Below are 19,426 nucleotides of genomic sequence, written 5' to 3' on the forward strand. Positions count from 1 at the left end.
AGGAATGCTGTCGTAGCCATGAAGTTATTTCTTCTGTACAGGTCTCTTTCCAAACCTTCCATAATGTTCGTCTTGCATTATACTTACAGTCTTACTAATAAAAAGTCCTTATACAGTTGTTTAACACTTTTATAGTTATACAGTGAATAAACCCTGTATAAGCATTGTATATTTTTCTTACTAATAAACGTGGTATACGCATTGTATTACTACAGTAAAACCTCGTTAATTCGAAGTCGTAGGGACTCAAAAATCGGACTTCGAATTACGTGATTTTGAATTAACCGCCAATTCGCAATTCAGAAGTACCAACCCTTGCCGCGTTACAAAATATTCTAAGGCCCGTTACTGCATGCAGTTAACCTTGATTCACAGTTTAAACCTTTACAATGCCATGGAAAAACAATTTCCGAAATGTATCCAACAAGGTGCATTTACAATGTTCAAATAATGCACTTGGATAAATCACTGACGAACATAACCTCACGCAACGAAAGAAAAAAATCACACAATTCAAAGACGAGGATAAATTATGCCGGTTCCCCTGTGCAAAAGCATTATTTTTTGGATATCTGTACTATTTGCATTTTTAGATGCTTTGTACTGGGATGGAAAGTGTCCGACGCCCTTAAAACATTGTAGCTTATCGAACTTTTCTATGATGAGGGGATAAAGTTTCTCGCTTCCATGTGCATTACAATTGCAACGCACTACAATGACCCCCATCCCCGACCCTTATACGATTCGCCGGCTGGCACTTTCTCCTTTAAAACCATAAGACCGTTTGGGCTCGCATTAAAATAAAGCAATGCAGTTTCATCGGCAATGACAGTATTGTTCGGTGTCTACCGGTAAGAATTTACTATATGAGCCACGCTTTTTCGTCAACTGTCAGCATCGCCAGTGTTCGCGCATTCTGTTTTCCCGCACACTGCCTGTTGCATGATATTACGGCGTTCCTTAAAAGGTTGAATACAAAAGAATTCCGATTTCATTCAACTTGGCAATCATGAAGCGCACTGTAGACCCACCGAAGTGAGTGTAAGTGCGGAAAGCTACTCCTCCACGTTCCGGAACACGCGTTCTATTATGACGTGGATAAATTTCGAGTTGAAATCACTCTGTAAAATACTATTGTTTTAAAATGTAAAGGCAGTTTTGAATTAAAAGTCTGAATTTCGGTATTGGGGCCGACATTGTACTTCGAATTACGAATTATCCGTATTTCGAATTAAACAATTTAAATAACATGCAATACTGTATCTCATGTTTCCGGGAACAAGAGCTTCTTCGAATTACGTGGGATTTTGAATTAACCGATTTCGAATTATCGCGGTTCTACTGTATACAGCACATATACACTCGTTCCAAGTTGTAGGAATCTCTTCTTGTAGTTCATTCACGTATTTTGCACGTTCACCGCCTTTATGATCGCTTCTGCTGGTTATCTAAGAGCTAAACTTTCAGGAAAGTCGCGCAGTAGTACAGCATATCGAAAAGGTAGTGGCAACACAAAGTGACTATTAACAATCTTGACCATAATGGCCAGTATTGGGTCTGTATTGACTTAATCACAGTAAATATCATGTGTTAAAATGTTTTAATATTTACATTTCACATTTATATTACCTGCATATCTAGTGCATGTTTCAAGAATATGCACATTCTCTTCTTCAGCTAAGTAGGTTAAAATTTGTGTATTACAAAACGACCTAATGAAAATGGGGGCCGCCATTCAGAAAGCTAAAACTATGACAAGTACAATATAACACATTAAAAATTTGATGTATAGTGGCATGGAGTTAAATTCCATCTTGTCATTTTGATATAAACACAGTAGGATGATGTCTATATGGATAATATGTTGTGCACTGAGTACTGTTGCGATGTGATGGCACTGTGTCCTTGGTGAACCAATACTCCCTTGTAAAATTCTAGTAGGATGAACTTAAGAATAATATAAAATGATGTAAACCCAAGTTGTCAAGCCGGTACCCTCAGTTAATAGGTGTTTATGCAGCAGGTTGATATGAACTTCATATGGTCGATGTTATAATACAAGTGGTGCGCAAGGCTGTCATGCGACTGTCTTTCCTCTCCTCCTACTCTTCTGGTCATTCCCACCATGTCCATCCTAATCACATGTCCAGCAAATCTTGCTCTATTGAGTCTTATTTCTTCTGAGATCATACTCATGTTTTGGTACAGTTCATCCCTTGATCTTCATTCCCATCTTTTACCTTCCATTTTGTCCGGCTCCATGGCTAAATGGTTAGCGTGCTGGCCTTTGGTCACAGGAGTCCCGGGTTCGATTCCCGGCAAGGTCGGGAATTTTAACCATCATTGGTTAATTTCGCTGACATGAGCCCTGGGTGTATGTGTCGTCTTCATCATCATTTCAACCTCATCACAACGCACAGGTCACCTACGGGAGTCAAATCAAAAGACCTGCACTTGGCGAGCCGAACACATCCTCGGACACTCCCGGCACTAAAAGCCACTTCATTTTTTTACCTCCATATTTTATTTTTTGTCCCAGCATCTTCCTCAGAATATTTCTTTCTTCTTTCTCCAGTTCCTCTGCCCCATGCCTTCCTAGTGTCGTCTCGGCCACGTATAGTACCGCATTCCTCACCAGATCTTCCCATCCGCTGATTTACCCCATCTTTCATCCCCTCACTGTTCCTTCCTGTTATTTATTCTGTAAGGTACTTACATTTTTTAACCTTCCACACGGTGCCTTCTGGTGTTTTCCATTTCCCGGTGGTGTTCAGAATCTTCGTCTCATCGTAGGTGATCCGCAGTCCTACCATTCTGGCTATCTTGTTCATGTTGTCAAGTTGTTTCCTAGAGTCTTCTTCAGTTTCGCTTTCTATGGCTACATCATCTGCAAGGGCTAGGCACTTCCACCTGTGCCCTGGTAACCTCCTTGTCTCCCACATGTGTCTTTGGTATCCCCATCTTATCATTTATCCTATAAAGTATCTCTTTTCATGTTTTTCTCTCTCTATATATACAACTTGATTGGTAAACATTGTTTCTCTCTAATAATAGTTTTATATTTGTATACCTTATTGGAGTATACCTACTTATGTAAAATTGCTACTTCTAACATCAAGAACTTCCCAAAACCCGAAAGAAAAATTCAAAGATTTGTGGATTAATTCTCAAGACTTGCCAGCAGCATTCACCAACTTACTACAAATCTTGAAATACTTTTTGGCAGTTCCACAAGAGCAGCAATTATGCATGCTAAGTAAGATATTCATACAAAACTTACCTGAACCAGCAGGACGCATGGTACACCACAGAAGGGTCAGGGGAGCGTAGCAGAGCAGAAGCAACCTCAATCAGAGTATCACGGTATTCTTTGAGAACCTGCCAAATAAAAAATATATATTGTAAAAAAAAAAAATCTATCCCCCAAAACGCATGGAGTAGGGGTTCGATTCCTGGCTAATCCAGGGACTGAAAAGTCTCGCTCAGCCTCATGAGACCAATCGAAGTAACGCGACAGATAGTAGATCTGATCCAGAAACCCAAGTAACACAACTGGGGATGTCATCATGCTCACTCCAGAATTTATAGGATGATCTGGCAGGGCAGCAGTTTTCTTGTTTTGTCATCTATACTCAGCAATGCCGGTTGTTTTGCATCCATTTCTTCTCAGGCTCTCTCCTTCCTGGCATTATTCCTGCTTAATTACAGGGTTCACACACTTGCAACTTCTTCACCATTTACAAATATATACCTAGTTTTATAACCCATCCTACAGCTGCTTGTGTAGAATCAAAAGTCAAACTGGTGAAGTCAAACATATGTAAATAAAAATAAAGATTAGGTCCCTGATAAATAACACCTACAAAACTGTCACAGAACCATGTCCAGCATTTTTATTACTGGACTGCTTTGTCCCTGGTCTCATGAATGTCCAATCTTGTCCCAATAATATTCAAAGTGGGCAATCCACGGCAATATAGCGATTGGTCTGAGGCACGTTACCATAATCGCGGTAAGGGAGGAAGTTGTGGTGATTGTTGTTTCAAGAGAAAGTACAACTAGATAACCATTATACAACACTAATCGGAGAGAAAAAAAAATGGAAGGGATCCGACACTTCTAAAAATGACGATATCGGCCAAATGAAGACAAGGGCCATGAAGGGCGTGAAAATGAAAGACATCCTAGGCCTCGCACACCTAATACTGTTCACACACACTGTCAACCTCCATCGAGGGAGAATGTCAACAATCCATTAACAACTATGAACTCCCTGGTTTCCTACAAATGTTATTCTAGGTTTTTCAGAAAGACCATACTACAAATAAAACAAAGAAATTCTTCAGTAATGATAAAATTCGTGTAAGAGCAGTCAGGGAACTTCCTGATATTAATCCTTAAGACAACATGCGGGCTAGTTGTAAAAGGAAACTCTCAAAAACTTTCAACACTACTATATTTTAACATGAGCCCTGGCAGTGAACCAGGTCTTTTTCCTGAATTTTAACACATTATTATGGAACAGCGGAACATATTACATACCTGATTTTTGTATCATATGAAGATGTCAGCCATCCAAAATGGAGATACAGTGGAACCTCGATTATCCGTTCCCGGAAAATACGTTTTCCCGGAATATGCGTTCAAATTACGTGGTCCCGCGAGCATCGTAATTAAATCACGTTGTAAAAGTCCCGCATTATCCGTTCCTCGAAGAAACGATTTCCCGGATCAACCGTCCAGAAATTCCAGTCCCATCAACGCTAAATCCTCGATCAATCGTTTTTTAATAAACTGTATCTCACAAAAGGACGGCTATGCCATATTTATGGATCTTGGCGTTAATCAATTAAAGCAAGTACTGTACCGGTACTGGAAAAGCGATCGGCGGTGAACTTGCATAAGGGACCATCTTAGCATCGCATTCGGGTGGTATTGTTTAGAGAATCTCGGAAATCATAAAGCAGAGAGTGGCGACAACAATTGCAAGGAGACACGGAGCATTTCGACAGCTCTGCTTGAAGACGGAACGAGTTTCGTCAAATGTTCGCACTTATAAAACGTCCATATTATGTCCAGGGTTAGATGTTTATATTTTTACTTTTTTCGATCGTACTGCCGAAGAGGTTTTTGGCACTTTGCTCAGGGCACTGCAGAGTAACTGGGCTTTCAGGCAGGAATCGAATTTGCTTCTTAACACAAATTCAGTATTTTTTATATCGTACATGATTATGTTAGCGAGTCAAAAACACATGTTGCACCTAAATGTAATTTTTTTAAAAAGAAAGCCATGGGAGGTCTTGGAATTGCCTATTACTGTTTAGGTCCTAATGTAAGACTGGAAATTTTACGTTTTCGTGTTAACATACCAAAAACCGCAGTCGTTTTATTTGCGCACGTTACATTTTAAATAGTTGGTATAATTTGAAACTCGTACTGACATGTGCAGCGAGCGCGCTTTCCAGATGACCTCAAGGTCATGAATAACCGTAATTTCTGAAGTTTTGATATTTCTTTTATCTTTCCAATTTGATTGGATTTGTGACGCGCAGAATTGAATATAATGCATTCGAGAACTTTTAAGAATCGATACTTACATTCGAAACCATGTTTTCGAGTTCAACATAACCTTTAAAAGTCGACGTAGGCCTAATTTGCGCGGTACGAGATTTCCAGAAACTGACTACGAACAGTATACCGGAGACCAAATTACAATGAAAGATTAAGAAATGAACGGATTTCGCATTCATTTTGGGTGCTTTCGTATCTAATGTGCTCTATTTTATTAGATGAGAGAATTAAAAACTACCGTACTTGTGGTCGATTGTCGTTTGGCTTGGCGTTATTAGATTTTTCGAAGAGTTTGGCTAGCCTAATCAAAGTCGCTGAACTGAAAGAAGTTTTCACGGGAAACTGACGAAGATTCCCCTGTAAAACTGAATATAAAGTATCGAGATTTTGAACTCGCGTACCGGTAATTAATGCGGTTTCGTGGTCTAACATGCCCGCCTCTCATCCAGAGGCCCGGGTTCGATTGCGACCAGGTCAGACAATTTTACCTGGATATAAGTCTGGTTCCAGGTCCACTCAGCCTACGTGATTACCTTTAATTGTGGAGCTATCTAATGGTGAGATGGCGACCCCAATCTACAGAGCCAGGAATATCGGCCGAGAGGATTCGTCGCACTGACCATGCGCACCTCGTAATCTGGAGTCCTTCGGGCTGAGCAGCGGTCGCTTGGCAGGCAAAGTCCCACTGGGGCTGTAGTTTGGTTTGGTTTAGGAGTTTTGTAAGATTATAATTATACATATTTCATTTTTGTGATGTTTAGCCAAATTGTTGATGGTTTTCATTCATTCCCGGATTTACCGTTTTCCCGTATTGTACGTTTTATTTTCATGGTCCCTCGAAAAACGGAGAATCGAGGTTTCACTGTATTAATCAGTAAGTGCATATCTAAAGTAATTTAGTTATATTAGTTTTATGAAAAACAAGAAGCAAATTATACGGGTAAAGCTTTTACATTCAAGTAATACCAATAAGCTTGTTCAAACAATAAAAATGAATCATTTAATGTGGCTACTTAATCCACAAATAAACACCGTTAAAATAGAAATACAATATTCACCTATTTAAGAATATTTTCTTTTGATATGGTAGCCGTGAAAACATTGGGCTATACAGGGTCTCCCACATAAACTAAAACAGAACACACAGTGTAATCTGCACCACGGCAGTTGCCTCAGCCAAACTTATGTCATGCGTGGCTGCCCTGCTTTAAGCATGTATAAAATCTTCTATGAAATCTTACCTTATAAAAGATGCTGGAAGTGTCGTTCTTCCTAGGTTATACAAGCAATGTATCTGGTAACAACATTCTGACTGACGCGCGTGAGTTCTGCCATTGTAATGTTCTGATTTCATTCATAATGTTTTCTTTCAGTTCCTCCAGTGGGCGAGGATTTATTCGATACACTTTTTCTTTCAGTTTACCCCACGAGTAAAAATCACATGCTGTTAGATCTGGAGACCAAGGGGGAAACAGACCAGCACTGATCACTGTCTGCAAACACTTCCGAGATTGTACGAAGGGAATCTTCTGCTGCATGAGCAGGGTCCGAATCTTGTTGAAACCACCCAAACGACTTTTCTTCTTCCACGAACTCACGGAAGAACTACGTCAAAATATCATATCGATACCTCTCTGAATTGACTGTATTCTCGAAAAAAAAAAAAAGAGGCCCAAATATTCATCTTGCACTTACAGCCCATCAAACACCAATCTTCCTATTGTTATGAGGAACTTCATAAACACCATTAGAATTTTCTACACACCAATAGCGAGAGTTATGGCTACTTACACAACCATTAACTCATTGCGGACCGTGGACGGCGTAAGACGTTTAAGCTTGCTCCTATGCTGCGGGCCGTGGACGGCGTAAGACGTTTAATGTTTCGCGCGAAGCAATGCTGTTTATATTCGTCATCTATGCATTCTTACACCTTAGCCAGCGTTACTGGTTGTAGCAGGAAGTTGGTTGACCTTTTTGAGATAACCGTCGCGTTGAGTGGGCTTATGTTTATCTTAGCTGTTTTAGTGGGAATATCTCAGCACTTCCTCGTGCGTCAAGACGGTACTTGAGATTTCAATGCAGTGCATGTCGTTCTTACCGAGTGTAGTATAATGGCTTAGAAACAAAGTTTCTTTCGGAAGAAAAAGTATTAAGTATTGTTCACAATGATTATTCTGGTGCTGAACTTATTCCTGAAACAGACTCAGAGAGTGAAAGTGAGAGTGACGAGAAAATTCCGATTCCCGAATCCGATAGGCCTATAGAGATACATATCATCCTAGTTATTGTCCACCCGTTCCACCATTTATAGAGAATTCAGGCATAAACGTTCAAATAAAATATAAGCAGGATATTCTGAGTTACGTGAGTACTTTCATGAATGACGAATTTTATCAGTATGTGTGTGAGCAGACCAACCTATACGCGAGTCAAGTGATAAGTGCGGCGCCGCGGCCTTTCACAAAGATTTCGATCATGCAATCGTGGAAACCGATTAGTCCAAAATCCTGATATAAAAATATACTGGACCGAAGACCCTGTTTTTCATACTCCGATATTTTCTAATACAATGTTCCGAATACGCTTCCTTCATATTCTTTCATTTCTTCACTTCGGTGACAGTAATCATTATGCCGAAAATACAGATAGGCTATATAAAATTAGACGTATTTTGAAACCTGTGACACCAGATATCACACCCTAAATTTTTACTAGTGGTAAGCACAAAGTACCATTTTCCTAACATTTCTAGTTTAGGAGTAATCGTAAATTGTATTAAGTGATGCAAGTCAAGAGGGCCGGGCATCAAAATGGCCGGTCCAGGCATTCAAGTGTCCCGCTGAGAAGCTGGTACTGAACGTGTTAAGATGAAACCAGGCCTCATCCGAAAAGAATACTAGCCGTGGGTCGAATAAACTATCATTCAAGGATGCAAGATACCACTCTCAATATCTCACTCTTGTGGCTGGATCAGCAGGTTTTAAACAATGGGCCTGTGGAAACCTGTAAGGTTTGATGTGTAACAGCTTTATGACTCTCTGTGCAGAAGAAAGCGATACTCCTACTCCTTGTGCTAATTTTCGCACCAATGTCTCTAGCTTTTCTTTGTTAAAAATATTCGTGTGCGTGGATGTTTTTTATTGAGCACTGAGCCAGTAGTTTCAAATTTATTTACAATTACGTGAATCTGTGCTCGTGAAGTGGCGCGTAACCAGGAAATTGCTGAACATATGCATCGCATACCCGTCAAGCTGACTTGTACTTAAAATAACTTTTACATACGAAAATACGGTGTCGCAATGATAACTGTCATGTTAACAGCTGAGATTCAGACTGACGACTGATGCTTGCGAGGTGTAAGCTGGTTGTAAGGTCAAGAACTATCCGCGCGCCCCCAATACTGCAGCTTACGTATCGGAGTGTAAAAACGCCGCTTGGACGGTCTTAATTTATACGAGATACTGTGTACACAGTCCAACCTTGCACTCCTTGCACCACCATCTACTCCTTTTTCCGACGGGTTTACCACTTTACTTCTTACCTCTACCTGAGCAAATGTTGCAATAACAGATAGCATTCACTTTTATTGTTTGTTGGAGGAACCTTTCCTGGAAAATGGCAAGCAAAAGTCCTGTCAACACTTGCAGGGGGTGTAGGTTTCAGCGATGATATGTCTCCTTGTTTAGCTGCTAATCTCTAACTGACCACTAGAGTCCGGATTTCCATGCAATTGCATGCTTTTAAATAAGCTGGTTACAATTCCAGAGGTGCCAACCTTTGAAATGGCTTTTCTGTAATCCCCCTCCTCTATCTTTCAAAAAATTTTGGAGTCAAATCCAAAGCACACTCATCCTTTCTGCAAAACGACAACCTCTTTGTCCTTCCTGACAACAATCTATTCTAAAAAATATCCTACTACACAATAAATTTGCACATTACCAGTTAGTTCTGTCATAAAATATTCTTTGTAACTTGTTTCCCACGCAGCAGGTGCTTTTGTGTGAGATTTTTCTCGAAGCATCCTTCCCACTGTGAGGACATTTTCACCTTATAAATAATGAGCGATTCCGGTTTAGATGTCATTTTTGTAGGCCTGAAGTGCTTCTGTTTCCCCCCCTAAAACAATGAAAACTCTTACTGTGGGAGACATACTGTCAGGTATACTTAATACTGATATAATAGAAGATTACATTTTTCAGTGAAGAATAGCATAGTATAGTTCCTTCACTCACAATCAAGTTCACGATGCTCACAAGTAGCAAAAGGAAGTGACGACGGAATAAGTAACGTTGCCAACTCATTGAAACGGAGAAAGTCGAGTACCAATGCTCGAAAAGATTCATTTTTCCATATTTCCTTATTCCTTCCATAGAAATTATATTTTCATTATAATGTTGCTTTTATGTAATAATTTACCCTTTGACCGTAATGCTGTAACTGTGAGGGGAAATCTGTAATAATTACGGATAATCCGTAACAATTGGCACCGCTGCAACTCTCAAACTTTGCAAATATTTGTTTTATGGCTTAACAATTTCAAATAACCATTCTTTTTTCCTGCATATTTTCTAGTTTGGCCTTCTTAGGATAAAATTCTTGCACAATGCATATTTTGAAGATTTTTGTTTTAATAGCAAATATTTTGACGTGATATATTGCATAATATGACTTTTCTTCTGACTTTGGCGCATATATAATGTCAATTTGCATGATAGTGCCTTTTATGAATGTTGGTGTGCAGAATTTGGAAACATTTATCCACATTATACAGTATGTCTATTACTGAGAGACGGAGAGAATATATTCCTGGCATCCTACCTAACAACCAAAGTTAGCAAAGTTAGTACGTACGGTAGAGGTCATATAATCCAAATAACAAAGTACTTTCTTATCTGTTGCTTGAGTAAATATTGACGTAAGCCAGAAGTCCCCACGTCGATCTCTGCAATTCTTGAGAATACGGTGTCCCATTTATACACTGCTATAAAATGAACCTTAAATCATGCATTACTTGACGGCTCATTTGTTCGTCTATGGTAGACCTCTGTGACGCCGCGTTACTGAGATAGTAGCTTACAAACCTTGGTTTTGCACTGAACCCTCTTCCGTTGTTATCCTGAAATTTCCTACCCGGAACTCTCACTCGGCACATGTCTTTGTTCTTGATTAATAAATTTCATGATGTTCCGTACTGATATCTATAGTATGTCATAGAAAGAAAGAGATCCACTTTATCAATACTAAATTTATTAATGTTTTTAAAACAGGACCGGTTTTGACTCTTCACAAGTTATCCTCAGCTGTTATATACATACACATTAGAATACATGTTTTAACAGTTGTATCTTACAAATAAGCATGTCATATTTGATAGACATTAGGTGATATGTCTAGAAGTGAAATTCTGCTTCTTACGTCTAAGTTTAGAGGATCAAGAATATATTAAAAAGATATCTATCTTTAACACATTAAAAGAATTACAACACATGATAAAATTTGTTGTTTACACCTGACCTTGAATATAGCATTAACGTTCAAGTTTTACCAGTAAAAGTTCTTTAAAAAGACTTTCATATTGCGTTGTTTTCAGTCGACTAAATATGCTTAAATGTAGCTGCATGTGCTTATACAGTATACTTTTATTAGGCTTAAACTTTGTCAAAATGAGTAATGTGAATCTGAATTTGAAATTACGATAACAAAGTGAAATTACAAGTAACAACTCTCATTATTGTTCCGTATTGAAGATGACGTTAGGCATAGATATCAAGGATAATTAAATAAAAAACCACCTATTCAATACTTTCCACGTTTAATGTGGTTATTATCTACATGATTTTATGTAGACTCATTTGGTCAGGTACATGTTTCACCCATTATTTTGGGCATCTTCAGCCTGTAAACAACCTTTAGGTCAAGGTTTGGGACCTTTTTAACTAATATAAACATACTAATATATACACTATATACAACATATACATTATATACAATATATACAAACATAAGTCAATACAGTAAAGTTTTTTGGTCCTAATCTATTTAATATGGAAAATGTCCAAAACTAAAATGGATCTTCTTTTCGGTGAAGAGGATTGCAAATCGGGGTTCATGTGACCCCTATATCATATTAAGTACTTGACGTATCGTGTCTGGTGACAGGATGTGTCGTCAACAATAAGAGGAGATTTGAACTGATTGTAGGTTGGTCAAGATTGAAAATATAAATTTAAATTGAATGTGTTTTAACTTGGCAGTTCTGGTTAACTTAAAATGTTCAAAACTAAAAATAAAATGAAACGGATCTTCTTTTTTCTTCTTGAGAAGGGGTGATCTTAAAACTGGAGCTTGTTTGACCCACGGTTTTCATTTTCATGTTCTTGACGTAACTAATATTTAAATGTGTTGTCGTGTACAAGTGGAGATTCAAAAGTCGATTGTTGTAGGTAGACTGGTCAAAAACGTTGTGAATGAAACTGTTAGCGTCTTGACTTTGGGTCTCATGTAACGTCAATGAATTGGCAAGAGTACAATATTTAGCTGTTTCATAGTTTTAGGCTGCTGCTTAATTGGGAAGAGACATCCTAGACACTTGATACAGTCTTGTGTGAAAATTGTTCCCGTTGATGTGTTGCTTGGTCTTTGGGAGGGATCTTAAGAATATCTGTAATGAAGTAGAAAATAATTTTGAATTAAATTTTTTTTTTTTTTTTTTTTGAGCACGCGTTGTGATAAAATGTATTAAATTAACACCTCTTAACTGTAAAGTGACTTACTTGTTCAGTTAATACTAGATGGATCTGTCTGTTCCGGCAGCGCCTGTCTTGTCACCATTTCTACTCCTGGTGTTGTAATGGTGCGGTAATGGAGGGGCGGGGCATGGAGGGAGAGTGGGGGTAGGCTGGTCTATGGGCGTGTGTGCTGTTGCTGGAGGGGAGTTTCTAGAAGCAATATGGGCGGGTTTAACTTTTGGCATGATGGATGAAGCATTTGAGTGTGGAGATTTAAATAATTGAGGGATTTTGTTTTGATCTGAATTCACGATATTAATTAATCTAGGTGTTAATTCGTACAAAGGATTTTTAATTTCATTGACGTCGTTGAGATTTTTATTTTTATTGTAGGTTTGGTCTAAAAAGATGTGTAGGTTTTCCAGTTCATTCATTAATTTCCCTTTACCTATGCTTCTAATGATGGTAAGATCTTTCTCTATGGATGTAAAGTGATGGCCCGTTTCTCTCATATGTTGGCTCATCGCTGAGTACTTATTGTGTTTTTGAGCGTTATAATGTTCCAGATATCTTGTGTTAAAGCTGCGGCCAGTCTGTCCGATATAAGAAAAACCACATTGTGTACATGTTAGTTTATATATGCCGGACCTTGAATAATGGTTGCTATTGTGATTGACCTTGTTGTGGTTAAAAAACATGTTTCGATTAGTGTTAACTGTCCTGAAGGCTATATTGATATTGTGCTTCTTTAAAGTATTTGCGATCTGATGGACGGCTGGGTTGTTATATGTAAATGTGGCGAAACTGGTTTTTTTAGGTTTTTCTGGGATGAGGTTAGTGGACAATTTAATTTTGATTTTATTAATCAAACGGTTGACCATATCTATTTTAAACCCGTTCAGTTGAGCAAGATTCCTTATGTACTTCAGTTCAATTTTTAAATTGTTGGGAGAAAGAGGAATTTTTAAAGCTCTATAAATTAAATTATAGAAAGAGGCTTGTTTTTGGGACTTGGGGTGTATGGATGAATTCATAATAGTTAAGGGAGAGTGTGTAGGTTTCCTGTATATTCGAAAATCGAAGGTATTATGTCCGCGTGTAATAGTTAAGTCCAAAAAGTTTAATGAGTTCCTAACCTCATCCTCTTTAGTAAACTTAACATTGGGGTCAATTTTGTTTAGGGACTCCAAGATCTCGTCACTATTGGTGACATTTTTGTCAAAAATTATAAAGGTATCGTCTACAAATCTCAGCCATAAACATACGCCTTTTATTTGAGTTATAATTTTTGTGTGTTCTATTGTGTCCATATAAATGTCTGCTAAGATGCCAGAAAGAGGGTCGCCCATCGCTAAGCCTTTTTGTTGGTAAAACTTTCCATTGAAAGAGAAAAAGTTGTTGCTTAAGACAAAATTTAATATCTTCATGAATTCTTCAATTTCCATCTTACTAAGGCCGCTGTGTTTATTGATATTATCACTGATAATTCTTACAGTTTCTTTGGTAGGGATGTTTGGGTACATATTTACGACGTCATAGGAGCACATTGAGTGATTGGGGCGCAGCTTAAACTTGTTTAAAATTTCGCAAAAAGCGAATGAATTTTTTAAAGGGTGTTTATTATTGAATACGTAATGTTTTTTTAGAAAGCCGTGAATGAATTTTGATACTTTATAGGTGGGGCTGTTTCTACAGTTTATGATAGGGCGTATTGGAATGTCCTTCTTATGAATCTTTGGTAAGGCTCTGGCTGTCGGAATACTAGGGTTCATGTTAAAAAGTTTTTGTTGTTCTTGTTCATTGAAAAGAAAGTTAGAACTTCTTATTAGAGTTTTTAGATTTCGCTGAATTCTCGTGGTTGGATCTTTATTGACTATTGTGTATATTTTGTCCTTAAAAAAGTCTTCTGTTTTTTGAATGTATGTGTTTTGATCTAGGAGAACTGTGGATCCTCCTTTGTCCGCTTTTGTGACAATAATGTTGTTGTCGTCTATTTTCTTTTTTACGTTCTGGATCAATTTTTTGTGGTCGAAATTTGAATATGCGTTTATTTCTTCCGCTAGTTTTGGTAGTTTCTTTTTTACCTCAAATCTGGTATCATTTTGTGTTTCTAAAGGGAGTTTAGAAATGTTAGCCTCGATCTCAGCTACTGTGTTGATAATATCCGTTTCTTTTTTCTTGCTAGGCCAGTTATGTTTTAAGCCTTTATTCAAGATCCCCATTTCTTCTTCAGAGAACTGTACGTCTGTCAAATTAACTACTGTGGGTGTATTGTTCTGTGAGGGAGCCGCTTTTTGCGTGTCTGAACTGCGTTTTGGTAATCGTGATTGGGATGCTTTTAATTGAGATAGTTTCTTGTCGAGAGTAACTTGCTTCCTATCCAATAAAGCAATCAGTTTATTGTCCACATGTAGCTGGAAAGAGTTCCATTCTAACGGATGTAAAGCCTGAGCTAACGCTAAATGAACTCTATATAACTGCAGATTTAAAAGCGACTTCTTTTTATATGACGCTTTAATTTCATTTCTTAACCAAATGTCGTTGACCTTGTTTTGAACTCTAATCAAACTTTGGTTAGATAGTTAGTTTGACCTTAAGGTTGAAGTACCTATTTAAACGGTATTTTGCCTGGTTGGCTACCAAATTACAAGTAACGAAGAGGATTGCAAATCGGGGTTTATGTGACCCCTATATCATATTAAGTACTTGACGTATCGTGTCTGGTGACAGGATGTGTCGTCAACAATAAGAGGAGATTTGAACTGATTGTAGGTTGGTCAAGATTGAAAATATAAATTTAAATTGAATGTGTTTTAACTTGGCAGTTCTGGTTAACTTAAAATGTTCAAAACTAAAAATAAAATGAAACGGATCTTCTTTTTTCTTCTTGAGAAGGGGTGATCTTAAAACTGGAGCTTGTTTGACCCACGGTTTTCATTTTCATGTTCTTGACGTAACTAATATTTAAATGTGTTGTCGTGTACAAGTGGAGATTCAAAAGTCGATTGTTGTAGGTAGACTGGTCAAAAACGTTGTGAATGAAACTGTTAGCGTCTTGACTTTGGGTCTCATGTAACGTCAATGAATTGGCAAGAGTACAATATTTAGCTGTTTCATAGTTTTAGGCTGCTGCTTAATTGGGAAGAGACATCCTAGACACTTGATACAGTCTTGTGTGAAAATTGTTCCCGTTGATGTGTTGCTTGGTCTTTGGGAGGGATCTTAAGAATATCTGTAATGAAGTAGAAAATAATTTTGAATTAATTTTTTTTTTTTTTTTTTTTGAGCACGCGTTGTGATAAAATGTATTAAATTAACACCTCTTAACTGTAAAGTGACTTACTTGTTCAGTTAATACTAGATGGATCTGTCTGTTCCGGCAGCGCCTGTCTTGTCACCATTTCTACTCCTGGTGTTGTAATGGTGCGGTAATGGAGGGGCGGGGCATGGAGGGAGAGTGGGGGTAGGCTGGTCTATGGGCGTGTGTGCTGTTGCTGGAGGGGAGTTTCTAGAAGCAATATGGGCGGGTTTAACTTTTGGCATGATGGATGAAGCATTTGAGTGTGGAGATTTAAATAATTGAGGGATTTTGTTTTGATCTGAATTCACGATATTAATTAATCTAGGTGTTAATTCGTACAAAGGATTTTTAATTTCATTGACGTCGTTGAGATTTTTATTTTTATTGTAGGTTTGGTCTAAAAAGATGTGTAGGTTTTCCAGTTCATTCATTAATTTCCCTTTACCTATGCTTCTAATGATGGTAAGATCTTTCTCTATGGATGTAAAGTGATGGCCCGTTTCTCTCATATGTTGGCTCATCGCTGAGTACTTATTGTGTTTTTGAGCGTTATAATGTTCCAGATATCTTGTGTTAAAGCTGCGGCCAGTCTGTCCGATATAAGAAAAACCACATTGTGTACATGTTAGTTTATATATGCCGGACCTTGAATAATGGTTGCTATTGTGATTGACCTTGTTGTGGTTAAAAAACATGTTTCGATTAGTGTTAACTGTCCTGAAGGCTATATTGATATTGTGCTTCTTTAAAGTATTTGCGATCTGATGGACGGCTGGGTTGTTATATGTAAATGTGGCGAAACTGGTTTTTTTAGGTTTTTCTGGGATGAGGTTAGTGGACAATTTAATTTTGATTTTATTAATCAAACGGTTGACCATATCTATTTTAAACCCGTTCAGTTGAGCAAGATTCCTTATGTACTTCAGTTCAATTTTTAAATTGTTGGGAGAAAGAGGAATTTTTAAAGCTCTATAAATTAAATTATAGAAAGAGGCTTGTTTTTGGGACTTGGGGTGTATGGATGAATTCATAATAGTTAAGGGAGAGTGTGTAGGTTTCCTGTATATTCGAAAATCGAAGGTATTATGTCCGCGTGTAATAGTTAAGTCCAAAAAGTTTAATGAGTTCCTAACCTCATCCTCTTTAGTAAACTTAACATTGGGGTCAATTTTGTTTAGGGACTCCAAGATCTCGTCACTATTGGTGACATTTTTGTCAAAAATTATGAAGGTATCGTCTACAAATCTCAGCCATAAACATACGCCTTTTATTTGAGTTATAATTTTTGTGTGTTCTATTGTGTCCATATAAATGTCTGCTAAGATGCCAGAAAGAGGGTCGCCCATCGCTAAGCCTTTTTGTTGGTAAAACTTTCCATTGAAAGAGAAAAAGTTGTTGCTTAAGACAAAATTTAATATCTTCATGAATTCTTCAATTTCCATCTTACTAAGGCCGCTGTGTTTATTGATATTATCACTGATAATTCTTACAGTTTCTTTGGTAGGGATGTTTGGGTACATATTTACGACGTCATAGGAGCACATTGAGTGATTGGGGCGCAGCTTAAACTTGTTTAAAATTTCGCAAAAAGCGAATGAATTTTTTAAAGGGTGTTTATTATTGAATACGTAATGTTTTTTTAGAAAGCCGTGAATGAATTTTGATACTTTATAGGTGGGGCTGTTTCTACAGTTTATGATAGGGCGTATTGGAATGTCCTTCTTATGAATCTTTGGTAAGGCTCTGGCTGTCGGAATACTAGGGTTCATGTTAAAAAGTTTTTGTTGTTCTTGTTCATTGAAAAGAAAGTTAGAACTTCTTATTAGAGTTTTTAGATTTCGCTGAATTCTCGTGGTTGGATCTTTATTGACTATTGTGTATATTTTGTCCTTAAAAAAGTCTTCTGTTTTTTGAATGTATGTGTTTTGATCTAGGAGAACTGTGGATCCTCCTTTGTCCGCTTTTGTGACAATAATGTTGTTGTCGTCTATTTTCTTTTTTACGTTCTGGATCAATTTTTTGTGGTCGAAATTTGAATATGCGTTTATTTCTTCCGCTAGTTTTGGTAGTTTCTTTTTTACCTCAAATCTGGTATCATTTTGTGTTTCTAAAGGGAGTTTAGAAATGTTAGCCTCGATCTCAGCTACTGTGTTGATAATATCCGTTTCTTTTTTCTTGCTAGGCCAGTTATGTTTTAAGCCTTTATTCAAGATCCCCATTTCTTCTTCAGAGAACTGTACGTCTGTCAAATTAACTACTGTGGGTGTATTGTTCTGTGAGGGAGCCGCTTTTTGCGTGTCTGAACTGCGTTTTGGTAATCGTGATTGGGATGCTTTTAATTGAGATAGTTTCTTGTCGAGAGTAACTTGCTTCCTATCCAATAAAGCAATCAGTTTATTGTCCACATGTAGCTGGAAAGAGTTCCATTCTAACGGATGTAAAGCCTGAGCTAACGCTAAATGAACTCTATATAACTGCAGATTTAAAAGCGACTTCTTTTTATATGACGCTTTAATTTCATTTCTTAACCAAATGTCGTTGACCTTGTTTTGAACTCTAATCAAACTTTGGTTAGATAGTTAGTTTGACCTTAAGGTTGAAGTACCTATTTAAACGGTATTTTGCCTGGTTGGCTACCAAATTACAAGTAACGAAGAGGATTGCAAATCGGGGTTTATGTGACCCCTATATCATATTAAGTACTTGACGTATCGTGTCTGGTGACAGGATGTGTCGTCAACAATAAGAGGAGATTTGAACTGATTGTAGGTTGGTCAAGATTGAAAATATAAATTTAAATTGAATGTGTTTTAACTTGGCAGTTCTGGTTAACTTAAAATGTTCAAAACTAAAAATAAAATGAAACGGATCTTCTTTTTTCTTCTTGAGAAGGGGTGATCTTAAAACTGGAGCTTGTTTGACCCACGGTTTTCATTTTCATGTTCTTGACGTAACTAATATTTAAATGTGTTGTCGTGTACAAGTGGAGATTCAAAAGTCGATTGTTGTAGGTAGACTGGTCAAAAACGTTGTGAATGAAACTGTTAGCGTCTTGACTTTGGGTCTCATGTAACGTCAATGAATTGGCAAGAGTACAATATTTAGCTGTTTCATAGTTTTAGGCTGCTGCTTAATTGGGAAGAGACATCCTAGACACTTGATACAGTCTTGTGTGAAAATTGTTCCCGTTGATGTGTTGCTTGGTCTTTGTTGCTTCTAGAAACTCCCCTCCAGCAACAGCACACACGCCCATAGACCAGCCTACCCCCACTCTCCCTCCATGCCCCGCCCCTCCATTACCGCACCATTACAACACCAGGAGTAGAAATGGTGACAAGACAGGCGCTGCCGGAACAGACAGATCCATCTAGTATTAACTGAACAAGTAAGTCACTTTACAGTTAAGAGGTGTTAATTTAATACATTTTATCACAACGCGTGCTCAAAAAAAAAAAAAAAAAATTTAATTCAAAATTATTTTCTACTTCATTACAGATATTCTTAAGATCCCTCCCAAAGACCAAGCAACACATCAACGGGAACAATTTTCACACAAGACTGTATCAAGTGTCTAGGATGTCTCTTCCCAATTAAGCAGCAGCCTAAAACTATGAAACAGCTAAATATTGTACTCTTGCCAATTCATTGACGTTACATGAGACCCAAAGTCAAGACGCTAACAGTTTCATTCACAACGTTTTTGACCAGTCTACCTACAACAATCGACTTTTGAATCTCCACTTGTACACGACAACACATTTAAATATTAGTTACGTCAAGAACATGAAAATGAAAACCGTGGGTCAAACAAGCTCCAGTTTTA

General features: G+C 37.7%; 1 protein-coding gene across 1 annotated transcript in view; it reads right to left on the reverse strand.

Annotated features, from left to right (window-relative positions):
• Fancd2 overlaps positions 1 to 19,426 on the reverse strand; it is a 147,846-nt gene that overhangs the window by 88,334 nt on the left and 40,086 nt on the right. Inside the window, exon 8 of the mRNA XM_067158781.2 lies at positions 3,281 to 3,378. Within this exon, the coding sequence (XP_067014882.2) occupies positions 3,281 to 3,378 (98 nt within the window). The remainder of the gene's footprint in view (positions 1 to 3,280; positions 3,379 to 19,426) is intronic.

The sequence above is a fragment of the Anabrus simplex genome, chromosome X (genome assembly GCF_040414725.1).
Source record: "Anabrus simplex isolate iqAnaSimp1 chromosome X, ASM4041472v1, whole genome shotgun sequence".
NCBI classification, from domain to species: Eukaryota; Metazoa; Arthropoda; class Insecta; order Orthoptera; family Tettigoniidae; genus Anabrus; species Anabrus simplex.